This window comes from Mobula hypostoma, chromosome 5 (genome assembly GCF_963921235.1).
Source record: "Mobula hypostoma chromosome 5, sMobHyp1.1, whole genome shotgun sequence".
Classification (NCBI taxonomy): domain Eukaryota; kingdom Metazoa; phylum Chordata; class Chondrichthyes; order Myliobatiformes; family Myliobatidae; genus Mobula; species Mobula hypostoma.
The window spans coordinates 168925499-168941926 of NC_086101.1; the positions used below are offsets into that span (position 1 = coordinate 168925499).

General features: G+C 43.8%; 1 protein-coding gene across 5 annotated transcripts in view; it reads left to right on the forward strand.

Annotated features, from left to right (window-relative positions):
* Positions 1–16428, forward strand: part of LOC134347160 (sorbin and SH3 domain-containing protein 2-like) — a 465962-nt gene that overhangs the window by 297728 nt on the left and 151806 nt on the right. For 3 of the 5 annotated variants that reach the window (XM_063049380.1, XM_063049383.1, XM_063049384.1), the window contains one exon: positions 12041–12136. The exons of the other annotated variants lie outside the window; for them this stretch is intronic. In XM_063049380.1, the coding sequence (XP_062905450.1) occupies positions 12041–12136 (96 nt within the window). The remainder of the gene's footprint in view (positions 1–12040; positions 12137–16428) is intronic. 5 annotated transcript variants of the gene reach the window in all.

The following is a 16428-nucleotide window of genomic DNA, read 5'->3' on the forward strand; positions in this document are numbered from 1 at the left end:
CAAAGAAGGTTCACCAGATTGATTCCTGGGATGGCAGGACTTTCATATGGTGAAAGACTGGATTGACTAGGCTTATACTCTCTGGAATTTAGAAGATTGAGGGGGGATCTTATTGAAATGTATAAAATTCTAAAGGGATTGGACAGGCTAGATGTAGGAAGATTGTTCCCGATGTTGGGGAAGTCCAGAACGAGGGGTCACAGTTTGAGGATAAAGGAGAAACCTCTTAGGACTGAGATGCGGAAAAACTTCTTCACACAGAGAGTGGTGAATCTGTGGAATTATCTGCCACAGGAAACAGCTGAGGCCATTTCATTGGCTATATTTAAGAGGGAGTTAGATATGGCCCTTGTGGCTAAAGGGATCAGGGGGTATGGAGGGAAGGCTGGTGCAGGGTTCTGAGTTGGATGATCAGCCATGATCATACTGAATGACGGTGCAGGCTCGAAGGGCAGAATGGCCTACTCCTGCACCTATTTTCTATGTTTCTATATCACAGCTTGGTGGGGCAATTGGTCGACCCAAAACCACAAGAAATTGCAGAGATTTGTGAATGAAGTCCAGTCTATCACGCAGACCAATTTCCCCTCCATTGACTCTGTCCTTTCTTCCCACTGCTTCGAGAAAACAGCCAACATAATCAAGAACTTTCATGCTCTAATCATTCTCTCTTCTTGCCATTTCTATTGGGCAGAGAATACAAAATCTTGGAGAGTGCACAACACTTCCAAGGAGAGCTTCTATCTTGTGGTCAATAGAAAAATAAGTGATGAATTGATCAAAACAAGACAAAGTGAGATGGGAAAGACTGAGCTGAAGGATATACTGAGCTGAAGGATATAGAAGAGAGAGGGAATTAAATATGTGAGATAACATAAAAAATCAGAAGCTAAAGGTGATGTTCAAAGTAAATTTATTATCAAAGTAAGCATATGTCCCATATACAACTACCGTTACTACCTTGAGATTCATTTTCTTACAGTCATTCACAGTAGAACAAAGAAATACAATAGAATCAATGAATAAATACGCACAAAGACTGACAAACTGTGTGAATACAAAAGGAAGAACCTACTAATAAATAAATAATACTGAGTTGTAGAGTCCTGGAAAGTGAGTCCTTGAATTGTGTTCAGTGTTGGGGTGAGTGAAGTTGTCCATTCTGGTTCAGGAGCCTGATTGTTGAAGAGTAATAGCTATTTGGCCAACTTAACCAATAATTTTCTGGGGCATCTTCAAAAGGTGATGCCTCAAAACAGTGGCATCCATCATTAAGATACCCACCACCCATGACGTGCCCTCTTCTCATTACTACCATCAGAGAGGCATAGGAGCCTGCAGATATATACTCAACATTTCAGGATAACTTCTTCCCCTCCAATATCAGATTCCTAAAAGACAACAAACCTGTGACACTACCTTCACTATTGTTGCTCTCTTTTTGCATGACTTACTCAGTATTTTATTTATTTCTTATTAAAATTTATAGTATATTTTATGTATTGCACTGTACTGCTGTCTTTGTCCTTTTAGAACAGAAGTAAGGAGCAATTTTTTTTTAGCCAGAGTAGTAAACCTGTGGAATGCTCTGCCATAGACTGCGGTGGAGGTCAAGTCCATGGGTATATTTAAAGCGGAAGTTGATTGTTTCCTGATCTGTCAAGACATCAAAGGATATGGTGAGAAGGCAGGTGTATGGGGTTAAGTGGGATCTGGGATCAGCCATGATGGAATGGCAGAGTAGACTCAATGGGCTGAATGGCCTAATTCTGCTCCTATGTCTTAAGGTTTATGGTCTTACAAATTTCACAACATAGTAATAAATCTGATTCTGATTCTCTGAGATTTCAATATACCCACTTGGGCAAACTTTTAGAAATTCCAAACTAGAAAAATGGAAACTTTGCTCAATGTATAATGGGGGATCGATTTGAACAAAACTTTGAGTACAGGTTTAAAAGCAGTGGAAATAAATCTTGTGACATACCTCCTAACCGTTTGCTTGTGCTCATGAATTTAAGGAACTTCAAATTTTAAATAGTTTCCCAAGTATTTGATTTAATCAAACAGTCGATCACCATAAAAGCTCTTAATTGTTTTTGCCTCCACCCCACCCACCATCCTACAGTATTTGAATTAGATACTATGTTTATCACCCGAACACGTTAGTCCAAGATTGTGTGCTCGGAGAATTGCTGATGAATCTATTACATTCACAGACAGGGGACTCAGCAGGGTTTTAACATAAAATGTAGGGGGAGTATACCATTCTAATAAGTATAACCTATCTATAAGATATTATTACCATCTAGAATCTTTGCTGTTTACTTATTGATAGTTTTAAATATTTTTCTTGTTTTACTTGCACAAATAATTATTTTTTTAAATTTTAAGTATTTTAGTGATTATGTTTTTGAACCCCAATATGGTTAAACCAATCATATCCATTCTGTATTAATTCTGTGACATATACTGTAATTGTCATGCAGTCATTATAGTTAAACTGACAGCAAACAAATTAAGTAATTGCTAAAACCTTTTTGTATATTTAAGCATTTTAGGATTTATTTTATCCCTCAGTCAATACAGTGGAAAATTCTAAGAAAACTGTATTACTATTTGCAACCTGTGTAAATTTAAGAGTATGATATTGCTTATCTGAAAAGTTACATGACAACACTAACTTTCCTTGTAAGGATCCTTTCATTTTATCAGCGTAAGAAACTGGTATGGTACCTTATAACCTTATTTCTATTTGCAATTGTGTACCTTTGGACAAAGTTTTATATTCTAGACTTTTTTTTTATATAGGTAACAATGACATTTAGAAACACAAAATAATCTGCAGATGCTGAGATCAAAGCAACACTCACAACACGCTGGAGGAACTCAGCAGGTCGGGCAGCATCCGTGGAAAAGATCAGTCGACATTTTGGACCGGAACCCTTCGTCAGGACTGTAGAGGGAAGGGCAGAGGCCCTATAAAGAAGGTGGGGGGAGGGTGGGAAGGAGAAGACTGGTAGGTTCCAGGTGAAAAACCAGTAAGGGGAAAGATAAAGGGGTGGGGGAGGGGAGGCAGGGAGATGATAGGCAGGAAAGATGAAGAAAGAATAGGGGAAAACACAATGGGTAGTAGAAGGAGGCGGAACCATGAGGGAGGTGATAGGCAGCTGGGGGAGGGGGCAGAATGACATAGGGGTAGGGGAAGTGAGGGGGATGGAATTACCGGAAGTTGACTACATTGGTGCTTCTTCCTGCACCCATGCTGAGCTCGTCAATTTCATTGACTTTACTTCTAACTTCCACCCAGCCCGCAAATTCACTTGGTCTATCTCGGACACTTCTCTCCCCTTCCTCGATCTTTCGGTCTCCATCGCTGGAGGCAGACTGTCCACTGACATCTTCTACAACTCATAACTACCTCAACTATACCTCTTCCCACCCCGCCACATGCAAAAATGCCATTCCCTATTCCCAGTTCCTCCATCTCCGCTGCATCTGCTCCAAGGATGAGGTTTTCCATTCCAGGACATCTCAAATGTCCTCTTTCTTTAAGGATCGTGGTTTCCCTTCTGCTGTCATCAATGATGCCCTCACCCGCATCTCCTCCATTTCCCGCACTTTGGCTCTCACCTCATCCTCCCGCCACCACAACAGGGACAGAGTTCCCCTTGTCCTCACCTACCACCCCACCAGCCTCCGGATCCAGCACATTATCCTCTGCAACTTCCGTCACCTTCAACAAGACCCTGCCACTAAGCACATCTTTCCCTCTCCACTCCTCTCCACTTTCCGCAGGGATCGGTCCCTCTGCAACTCCCTGGTCCGTAACGTCCCTCCCCACGGATCTCCCACCCGGCACTTATCCCTGCAAGCGTAAGTGCTACACCTCCTCTCTCACCACCATTCAAGGCCCCAAACAATCCTTCCTGGTGAGGCAACACTTCACTTGTGAGTCTGTTGGGGTCATCTATTGCATCTGGTGCTCCCGGTGCGGCCTCCTCTACATCGGTGAAACCCGTCGCAGATTGGGGGACCGCTTCATCGAGCACCTCCACTCCGTCCGCCACAACAGATAGGATCTCCCAGTAGCCACCCACTTCAACTGTGCTTCCCATTCCCATTCAGATATGTCCATACATGGCCTCCTCTACTGCCATGATGAGGCTAAACTCCGGTTGGAGGAGCAACACCTCGTATACGGTCTAGGTAGTCTCCAGCCCCTTGGTATGAACATGGAATTCTCCAACTTCCAGTAATTCCCTCTCCCTCCCTTCCCCTATCCCTATGCCACTCTGCCCCCTCCCCCAGCTGCCTATCACTTCCCTCATGATTCCGCCTCCTTCTACTACCCGTTGTGTTTTCCCCTGTTCCTTCTTCACCTTTCCTGTCTATCACCTCCCTGCCTCCCCTCCCCCACCCCTTTATCTTTCCCCTTACTGGTTTTTCACCTGGAGCCGATCAGCCTTCTCCTTCCCACCCTCCCCCCCACCTTCTTTATAGGGCCTCTGCCCCTTCCCTCTTCAGTCCTGACTAAGGGTTCCGGTCCGAAACGTTGACTGATCTTTTCCACGGATGCTGCCTGACCTACTGAGTTCCTCCAGCATGTTGTGAATGACATTCAGAAAAATGTCTTTACACGTATATTTGCTGTTTTACAGATAAACAGTACTGCACAAGCGCGCACACACACACGCACACACACCCACACACACACTCTCACACACACACACACGCACACACAGTCTCCTAAGACATACTTCCATTCCCAGTCCACAATAGAGATACACATCAGAATCAGGTTTATCATCACTCATCACCCACATAAGTCATGAATTTTCCTTTTTCTGCGAAGCAGTACAGTGCAATATATAAAATTGCTATAGTACTATGTAAAAATCTTAGGCTCCATAACTATAATATATGCACCAGAGACTTTTGCACAGTAGTGTAGTTGATATAAAGTAGAAATTAATACTTCATATCATCCCACCAAACACCTTGTGTTCTGTCAAAGTAGCCGCCAAGGTCACCCACCTAACTTCCCATATATTTAATGAATTGGTAATAGGTAGTATTTAAATATCATTGTTAATGGTATGTTAGTCATGATCATGATCAGAGATCTCCCAGTCTGCGTCGGGTCTCGCCAATATATAGAAGGCCGCATCGGGAGCATCGGATGCAGTATATCACCCCAGCCGACTCACAGGTGAAGTGTCACCTCACCCACCTGGAAGGACTGTCTGGGGCCCTGAATGGTAGTGAGGGAGGAAGTGTAAGGGCAGGTGTAGCACTTGTTCTGCTTACAAGGATAAGTGCCGGCAGGGAGATCGGTGGGAAGGGTTGGGGGGATGAATGGACAAGGGAGTCACGTAGGGAGCGATTCCTGCAGAAAGTGGGAGGAAGGGAAAGATGTGCTTGGTGGTGGGATCCCGTTGTAGATGGTGGAAGTTACGGAGAATTATATGTTGGACCCGGAGGCGAGCACCAGAAACTGTAGTGTCCGGTGAAGTAGTGTCTCACCTCAAAGGACTGTTTGAGGCACTGAGTAGAGGTTAGGGAGGAGGTGAATGGTCAGGTGTAGCACTTCAGCTGCTTATAGGAATAAGTGAAATGAGTGCAATTAGTGGATAGGGACAAATGGACAGGAATCACAGGGAGATATCCCTGCAGAACGTGGAGTATGAGTGGTAGGTAAAGATGAGTTTGGTGGTAGTGTCCCATTGAAGATAGTGGAAGTTGTGGAGAATGATGTGTTGGATGCGAAGCTTATGGCATGGTAAGTGAGGACAAGAGGAACTCTACCCCTGTTAAGGCAGCAGGAAGATGGGGTGAGTGTGGATGTCTTGGAAATGTGGAAGTGCAGGTGAGCGCAGCATCAATGGTAGAGGAAGGGAAATGTTGTTCTTTGAAGAAGAAGGACATCTTTGATGTCCTGGAAAGGAAAGCCTCCTCTTGGGAACAGATGTTGTGGAGATGAAGGAACTGAGAAAAGGAATGGCATTTTTACAGGAGACAGGGTGAGAAGAGGTATAGTCAAGATAGCCATAAAGGATATTGGTAGACGGTTTGTCTCCAGAGATGGAGACCGAGAGATCGAGAAAGGGGACAGAGGTGAAAGGGGACCAGATGGTGTGAACATCGATGTTTTTCCAACCTCTGGTAATTTTTTTCCCTCCCGCTTACCTCTTCTTCACACAAACTGCTGGTGGAACTTGGTAGACCAGGCAGCATCTATGGAAAAGAGTATAGTCGATGTTTCTGGCTGTGACAGCACTTTGTGTGTGTTGCTTGGATTTCCAGCTTCTGCAGATTTTCTCTTCCTCATCTTCGATTTTCCAATCAAGCCTATTACAGGTCAACCTTCACTAATCCGGCACCATTGGGACCTGAAGAGTGCCAGATTAGTGAAAATGCCGAATTACAGAAGGATCATATTAAGCATAATCAGTGCCAGATTATCAAAGGAACTGGATTACAGGTAGCCGGATTAGTGAAGGTCGACCTGTACCTCTTCTCTTCACCTGCCTATAATTTCTTTGGGTGCCTCTCCTTCTTCTCTTTCTCCCATGGTCCACTCTCGTCTCCTATCTGATTCCTTCTTCTCCAGCCCATTGTCTTTTCTACTTATCACCTTCCAGCTTCTTACTTCATACTGCCTCCCCACCTGGCTTCGCCTATTACCTTCTAGCTTGTCCTGCATCCCCTCCCCCCACATTCTGCAATTTTCACCCTTTCCAGTCCTGATGTAGTGTCTCAGCCCAAAATGTAGACTCCATATTCATTTCCATAAGTGCTGCCTGACCTGCTAAGTTCCTCCAGTATTTTGTGTGCATTGCTTTGGATTACCAGCATCTGCAGAATCTCTTGTTTAAGATTGAACACCTTGTAGCCATCAAGACCTTGTCAACAGATAATCTTGAAAGTTCAAGATGCTGTAAAAGTTAAACAGTGCAAAAATGTCACTACAGATGTTGACTCATGGCTCATTGTATTTGTGCCTTGTCCATATCAGAGCTTTTCACTACAGCCATTTCTCTAGTCCTGTTAATATTCTGATATTAAAAGGGAAAATGCTGAGAATACTCAGCATGGCAGGCACTGTGGTGCAAAGAGAAGCAAATTAATGCATTTGATCGGACCTTTTCCCAGAAGTGGGAGAGAGTGAGTAACAAATTTCATAGAAACATAGAAAACCTACAGCACAATACAGGCCCTTCGGCCCACAAATTTGGCCGAACATGTCCCTACCTTAGAAATTATTAGGGTTACCCATAGCCCTCTGTTTTTCTATGCTCCATGTATCTATCCAAAAGTCTCTTAAAAGACCCTATCGTATCCGCCTCCACCACCGTACCCGGCAGCCCATTCCACACACTCACCACTCTCTGCGTTAAAAAAAACAACAACAACAACTTACCCCTGACATCTCCTTTGTGTCTACTCCCAAACACCTTAAACCTGTGCCCTCTTGTGGCAGTCATTTCAGCCCTGGGAAAAAGCCTCTGACTATCCGCATGATCAATGCCTCTCATCATCTTATACACCTCTATCCTCCATCTTATACATCTCATCCTCCGTCGCTTCAAGGAGAAAATGCTGAGTTCACTCAACCTGTCTTCATAAGGCCTACTCCCCAATCCAGGCAACATTCTTGTAAATCTCCTCTGAACCCTTTCTATGGTTTCCACATCCCTCTTGTAGTGAGGCGACAAGAACTGAGTACAGTACTCCAAGTGGGGTCTGACCAGGATCCTATATAGCTGCAACATTACCTCTCGGCTCCTGAATTCAATTCCACGATTAATGAAGGTCAATACACCATAGGGCCTCTTAACCACAGAGTCAACCTGTGCAGTTGCTTTGAGTGTCCTATTGACTTGGACTCCAAGATCCCTCTGATCCTCTACACTACCAAGAGTCTTATCATTAATACTATATTCTGCCATCATATTTGACCTACCAAAATGAACCACTTCACACTTATCTGTGTTGAACTCCATCTGCCACTTCTCAGCCCAGTTTTGCATCCCATCAATGTCCCGCTGTAACCTCTGACAGCACTCCACACTATCTACAACACCTCCAACATTTGTGTCATCAGGAAACTTACTAACCCATCCCTCCACTTCCTCATCCAGGTCATTTATAAAAATCACAAAGAGTAAGGGTCCTAGAACAGATCCCTGAGGCAGGCCACTGGTCACTGACCTCCACGCAGAATATGACCTGTCCACAACCACTCTTTGCCTTCTGTGGGCAAGCCAGCAAATTTCTTTTGCAGTGAAGACAGGGAGGTGTGTGGTGGAAAGGGGAAGCCAAGAGAGCATAGGCAATATCTCTGATCAGCTGAGACCAGCGTAGCTGTGGAGATAAGTTGTCAAAGTCTTCCAGTCAAATTGGTTAATGATATTAGCTCAGTTTTTCTCTCTTCATTAGTACAGCCAGATCAACTAGGTATGTCACACAGCCTTGCTATTTGCAGCACATTACACTTCTTTAGGCTGATTTATACCTGTGCGTACGGGCTACGCCGGAGCCTACGCCATAGGCCTGATTTATACTTCTGCGTAGCCCTACGCCACAGTGAGCATGTGTAGTTGTGTCTGTGTCGCTCTGCAATTCACCGCCAAAACGCTAGCTGGTGGTGGGGTTTCTATGCCACTGTGTTGAGGTTCTTCGTGAGAGATATGGATGAGGAAATGCTTGTCAAATATTTTCGGATGTCGGCAGATAGACTTGATGATTTAGTTCATCGTCTCCAACCATTTATTTTGCATCAGTGTACAGAGATGGCAGAGAAAAGCAACCGGAAATGCGATGCTACCAAGCAGACCAATGACAGTTGTTGCGGTCTGCGTCGCCACGACGCGTGAGTTACATTTTTGGGCAGGTGCACGTCACCCTATGGCATAGGGTATGTGGTACCTATGGCGTACATTTGACGCACAAGTATAAATCAGCCTTTTGTCTGTACTATCATCCTCTAACTATCATGCTCTAACTACCATCATTAACCCCTTTGCAATTTATCCTCAGGACAGTACTAAGGCTACATCCACACTAGACCGGATAAATCCGTAACCGAAGCTTTTTCTCTTCGTTTTGACCCTCCGTCCACACTGAAACGGCGTTTTCCTCCCCCGAAAATGGAGCTTTTCTAAAACACTCTCCAGATTGTTTAAATCTGAAAACGCCGGTTGGCCGTTGTAGTGTGTACGGGGTAAGCGGCTAATTTTAAAACCGCTGTCATGACGTGCCGGAACAAATGGTGGCCGCAGCGCGGCATTTCATTGTTTTCTTGAACGCAACCTCCAACACAACAACAATATCTGACAATAGATGTGTAACATCCTAATGTAACATTGTATGGAAATACAAGATAACACTGATGCAGACATGTTTTATACATTTAACAAGGTGCTTTATTAATGTATTGTTTGTGCAAACACTCAATAGATGCAATTGTCACTTTTGCCCAGTAATTCGTTTTATTGCACATGTTAAATACAGCAAAATAATACACAAAGACGTGGCAAAAGTAAAGGCAAACAAATGAGGTAACAGCAAATTTCACTTTTGCCCAGTAACAAGCCTTATCGCATTTAGTTGTAGCTGTCGTCCCTTTCATCGGTGAAGAGATTATGGCTGTAGAAAATGTTTCTGGACAAACGTGCACCAAGTCTTTCGTTTGGCAATTTCCTTTTAAGTTTTTCTAGTCTGTAACTGGGCAAACGTGCACCAGGTATACCGTTTCCTCTTCGCTTGTTTTCCGTGTATCCTGCGCATGCCCAGTAGGAGGAAACTCGCCCAAATATCCATTTTAATGTGGACGGAGGTATTTTCAAAAACGCAGAGTGTGGACACCTGTCATTTTTACGCGAAACCGGCGTTTTCAAAATTGTCCGGTCTGGTGTGGATGTAGCCTAACTATCTGTGATACAGATCAGTCCCTTGTATATCCTGACTTGTATTCCTCTGCCTTCTCTGTATTTTCTGTTTTTATTTGAGATTTCCAACTTCTAGCTTTCTTTAAAATAAGCTTATTTAATAGCCTCTAATTTATGGAAATAACATTGTAAAAAAACTTGTAACTTCCTATCTGTTCCTCTGTCCACTGGTTACAGTACAGATCCTATTTAATGTCATCTATTCTCCCACTTCAGGTTATTTTATTTACATCAGCAACGAATGCTCAGAATTACAATTAGTATCAATGCTGTACAATTCTGTTCAATGTGGTAAAAATTACATGCTAGTGTGTTAGAATTGTTCAACCTTAAAAGGTATCTGAAAGTAGATTTTGGAAAGTTCATCCAGCTCTCCTCCTATCATTTGGCAATCTTACGACATATCAATAATTGAGATGTCGACTAATATCTCTGCAATTAGTCAATAACTGATTAAGACATATAAAAAAAGACTTCCATTGGTAGAGAACTTTTGAAATCAAGTTACCATCAGGTAGGAGGTACAGAAGCCTGAAGGCTTCAAAATATATATACGGTAATTGATTTACTTATTATTATTTTTATATATTTTTTTCCTCTTCTATATTATGTATTGCATTGAACTGCTGCTGCTAAGTTAACAAATTTCACGACACGTGCCAGTGATAATAAACCTGATTCTGATTCTGAAATTGCAATTTCAAAGGCATTCCAATTTCTCTGCATTTTATGATTCAAACTATTCGGTCAAGTATGTTCTACAAGCAAAATTACTTGAATGATCCCACCACAGAGCTTCAAGTTGTGATTCTTGCTTAAGATTTAAACACAAGTTATCATGACAATATTTAAGTGTAGTGCAAAATACTAGGTGTCTCAGGATGAGGGAGGTGCTGAAAGGAATGTTACTGATTTCTCATTGGATTTGTTCTCTTTTCCATCTGCTAGGTAGGTAGGGCATTTCCAGTCACAATGCTTGTGACATAACTACTGCATGGAAATGACTTTCTGTACTTAGTTGTCTTTTCCTACCCCATTATTTTTATCTTCATTTTAGATTGCAGCTGACATTATTTTCACCATTATCTTTTATATACTTGCCCAGCTTTTTGTTCAGCCCTTGCTCAAATCTTCTCGCCCCTGTCTAGCTCCTCCAGCCTCTTTGGTCTTACACTACCGCACCCAAAAGGAGAGACAGCTGTTGATATTTCTTCCTTTCATTTCCCATGATCATCACTTGGCATCTCCTTTAGTCAAATAAAGCATTAAATCTTCCTACTTACTTGTTGCTTCTCTATGATTATTGGCATTGTATCTTCTCCCATTGGACTAGTAACCCAGTGAATTGGAAATAGTCTAGAGAAGCAGGTTAAATTCCCACCATGATGTAAGGAATTTTTTTTTGGCTCATTAAATATGGAGGAAATTATAGCATCGTAACGTTCACTGTGAAACTACCAGGTTCTTTAAGAAAAGGCAGACTTTTTTCTCTAATCTGGTGGACATGTTTCACCAGGAGCACAGTGACGAGCTCAATTCTAAGGTTATCCACCCTCAAATATAGCCCAGCAAACCACTTGATCCAAGGGGAATTAGGGATTGACATTCCGTATCATCCACATCACATGTAGTAAATTTCTGGTTCTGCCTGAAATAATATTTCCTCTCCCACCCACCTATCCCACATATATGTGGCATTATTGTGCACCTTGGTTTTCCTGCTATTTGATAAGATGAAGATGTTAGCATGATTAAAATTGTTAGTCAAAATGTGCCTCTTGGGTACAAAGAGAATTGAGGAATATTGGGCTGGTGTTGAAAAGTTAGCTAAGATAATCTTGAATGACAGAACAGACAAAAGGGGCCAAATGGCCTATTGCTAGTCCTTGTTATGTTTAGAGATGTTAATTGCTATTGGTTTTACTGAGCGATTTGTTATATTAACTTGAGCAGCTTTCACGCATGTAAATAATGTGCTTGGTTTGATTTACTTGGAATGTCCTGCCACTAAATAAGTTACACTGGCTTTGCTCACTTTATGCTCTGCTTGATATGTATGCTGTGCATTTCTGTGGTTCTGTTTTCAGACAGCGGTGGGTGTGCTCGTAAACGTGCCGCTACATCAGTTAAATTAGCCTCTGTGAAGAGAGTGCAGAGTTCGCCCAACTTGTTGCTGGTTGCAGGTACTAACACTGATACCTACTTGCCTAAAATTCTTGCATGCGGCTGCTTGGTTTGTGTCGATGTGAAGTGTATGATATTTTGCAAAACTACCAACTCTGGGAATTAAAACTTTTTTTGTTATTTTCAGCATTTCCAAAGTATTATTCAATTTTGGTCATTTTCATTTGAAATAAAAGGTCTTCTAAATTTGACAAGACTCACATTAAAGCCTTGAGAAGAGCACCGATTTTTTAAAAAATTGTGGATACTTTGCATCCAGCTGGCTTGGTGCATGGACAAAAGTATGGCATGGCAATCTTCACTGCCTTACCTCAACTCCAAACTTCAGGGATGGGACGACAAGTATATTGGAGTAGGCTTCTTGCATCCATTAAGATGGAGCCTGAGAAAACCATGAATCCATCCTGACTTATCCTACTTCAAAAAAAAAGCACTGTACCACTGGTTGACCATTATGAAAATATTAGCTATTTGTTTGCAATCTGGGGACTTTGAAATCATATCTTTAAAAAAATGCTGAGCCTCCACTTCTCTTCCTTTGGTTCAAACTGCATGAAACTATAGAGGAAAGCATGACAATTTCCCACCGTCACCTTCTGACATACAAGTTTGGCTGCTTAGATCTTATACTGTGTTTGCAGCAACGTGCTCTCACAGTCCCTCTGGGCCTAACAGGTTTATGGGCACCTCTATTGTCGCGATGAAGCCACACTCAGGTTGGAGGAGCAACACCTTGTATTCTGTCTGGGTAGCCTCCAATCTGACGGCATAAGCATTGTTTTCTCGAACTTCTGGTAATGCACCCCCACCCCCTTCACCATTCCCCATTCCCTTTTCCCTCTCTCACCTTATCTCCTTGTCTGCCCATTACCTCCCTCTGGTGCTCCTCCCCCCTTTTCTTTCTTCCATGGCCTTCTGTCGTCTCCTCCTGGATATCTTTTTCACCAATCAACTTCTCAGATCTTTACTTCACCTCTCCCCCTCTCAGTTTTACTTATCCCCTTGTGTTTCTCCCTCCCCTTCCCCCACCTTTTAACTCTACTCCTCATCTTTTTTTCTCTGCTGAAGGATCTTGGCCCAAAATGTCAACTGTACTGTTTTCCATAGAAGCTGCCTGGCCTGCTGAGTTCCTCCAGCAGTTTGTGTGTGTTGCTTAGGGTTTGTATGTTATGTGATTATTGTCACATGTACTGAAGTACAGTGAAAACTTGTCTTGTGTACAGTTTATACAGATCAATTCATTGCATAGTGCATTGAAACAGTACAAGGTAAAACAGTACAGAATAAAGTGTAACAGCTATAGCGAAACTAGTGCAGATAGACAATCGGGTGCAAGGTCATAATGAGGTAGATTGTTCAGATCAGTTTTCGTTTATTGTCATGTAGAAATGCATGCATTAAAAAATGATACAACGTTCCTCCAGAATGATATCACAAGAAAACGCAGAACAACCCAAGACTAAAACTGACAAAACCACATAATTATAACATATAGTTACAACCGTGCAAAGCAATACCGTAATTTGATAAAGAGCAGACCATGGGCACGGTAAAAAAAAAGCCTCAGAGTTCCGATAGACTCATCATCTCACGCAGGTGGCAGAAGGGAGGAACTCTCCCCGCTATGAACCTCCAAGCGCCACCAACTCACCGATACAGCACCATTGGAAGCACCCAACCGCAGCGGACTCTGAGTCCGTCCGAAAACTTTGAGCCTCCGACCAGCCCCTCCGACACAGCCTCTCAGGGCACCATCCTCTGCCGAGTGCTTCGACCCTGCCCCGGCTGCCGAGCAACAAGCAAAGCCGAGGACTTGGGGCATTCTCCTCCGGAGATTCTGGACCACACAGTAGCAGCAGCAGCAGCAGCGAAGCGAGCATTTCAGAAGTTTCACCAGATGTTCCTCCATGCTTCTCACGTCTGTCTCCATCAAATCAGGATTGTGCACGGCACCCTACTTGACAAATGGCAGACATCACCACTGGAGTGGCTGCTGTGAGCTGTGTCGCACTGCCATCTTCTTCCCATTTGTGAAGTTCTTTAGTCCATTTTATTATACTATGGAACCATTCAATGTTCTTTTAACAGCAAGGTAGAATGTGTCCCTGAGCCTTCAGGCTTTCAGGCTTTTGTATCTTCTGCCCAGTGGGAGAGGGGAGAAGAGAGAATCTTCAGAGTGGTTGGGGGTTTTGATTATGTTGATTGCTTTAGTGAAGCAGCAAGAAATGGAGGGCAGTTTTGTTTCTGTGATGTGCTGAGCTCTGTCCACAACTTTCTGCAGTTTCTTGCAGTCTTGGGCAGTTATCAGCAGTCTGAATGCCTGAGCTTATTGGGCAAAGGTCACCTCACTGCTAAGTTGGCAAGCATTCTACGAGTTGTATTTCCAGTCATCCAGAAGCACAGGTGATGATTTGTAGCTCAAATCCAGTCCAGCAGCTGAGGAATTTTAATTTAATTAATTGGATAAATCTTACACAGTTGACAGGGTACATATAACGATAATGTTTTCATTCAATGTCTGTTGTGAACCAGGGGTCATGGTCTCAAAATATGGCAACACACATCAAAGTTACTGGTGAATGCAGCAGACCAGGCAGCATCTATAGGAAGAGGTGCAGTCGACGTTTCAGGCCGAGACCCTGCGTCAGGACTAACTGAAGGAAGAGTTAGTAAGAGATTTGAAAGTTGGAGGGGGAGGGGGAGATCCAAAATGATAGGAGAAGACAGGAGGGGGAGGGATGGAGCCAAGAGCTGGACAGGTGATTGGCAAAAGGGATACGAGAGGATCATGGGACAGGAGGTCCAGGAAGAAAGACAAGGAGGGGGGAGGGGGGACTCAGAGGATGGGCAAGAGGTATATTCAGAGGGACAGAGGGAGAAAAAGGAGAGTGAGAGAAAGAATGTGTGTATAAAAATAAGTAACAGATGGGGTCCGAGGAGGAGGTGGGGCATTAGCGGAAGTTAGAGAAGTTGATGTTCATGCCATCAGGTTGGAGGCTACCCAGACGGAATATAAGGTGTTGTTCCTCCAACCTGAGTGTGGCTTCATCTTTAGAGTAGAGGAGGCCATGGATAGACATGTCAGAATGGGAATGGGATGTGGAGTTAAAATGTGTGGCCACTGGGAGATCCTGCTTTCTCTGGCGGACAGAGCATAGGTGTTCAGCAAAGCGGTCTCCCAGTCTGCGTCGGCTCTCGCCAATATATAAAAGGCCACATCGGGAGCACCGGACACAGTATATCACCCCAGCCGACTCACAGGTGAAGTGTCGCCTCACCTGGAAGGACTGTTTGGGGCCCTGAATGGTGGGAAGGGAGGAAGTGTAAGGGCATGTGTAGCACTTGTTCTGCTTACATGGATAAGTGCCAGGAGGGAGATCAGTGGGGAGGCATGGGGGGGAACGAATGGACAAGGGAGTCGTGTGGGGAGCGATCCCTGCGGAAAGCAGAGAGATGGGGGGAGGGAAAGATATGCTTAGTGGTAGGATCCCGTTGGAGGTGGCAGAAGTTACGGATAATAATATGTTGGACCCGGAGGCTGGTGGGGTGGTAGGTGAGGACCAGGGGAACCCTATTCCTAGTGGGGTGGCGGGAGGATGGAGTGAGAGCAGATATACGTGAAATGGGGGAGATGCGTTTAAGAGCAGAGTTGATAGTGGAGGAAGGGAAGCCCCTTTCTTTAAAAAAGGAAAACATCTCCCTCGTCCTAGAATGAAAAGCCTCATCCTGAGAGCAAATGTGGCGGAGACGGAGGAATTGCGAGAAGGGGATGGCGTTTTTGCAAGAGACAGGGTGAGAAGAGTAATAGTCCATATAGCTGTGAGAGTCAGTAGGCTTATAGTAGACATCAGTGGATAAGCTGTCTCCAGAGACAGAGACAGAAAGATCTAGAAAGGGGAGGGAGGTGTCGGAAATGGACCAGGTAAACTTGAGGGCAGGGTGAAAGTTGGAGGCAAAGTTAATAAAGTCAACGAGCTCTGCATGCGTGCAGGAAGCAGCGCCAATGCAGTCATCGATGTAGCGAAGGAAAAGTGGGGGACAGATACCAGAATAGGCACGGAAATATGGCATCAGCTTACCACGCAGATATGGGGAGGAATTTCTTCACCCTTGGGACAATGAATCTTTGGAATTCCCGATCCTCGAGGGCTGCGGAGATTGGGTGCTATTCTACTTAAGATGAAGGTCAAAATATTTGAGGATTCAAGGGATGTAGTTTCAGTCACTAAAACTGATTCGGCTTCATCTGGAGTATTACATTCAGTTCAGGCCACCCCATTCTTGCACCTAT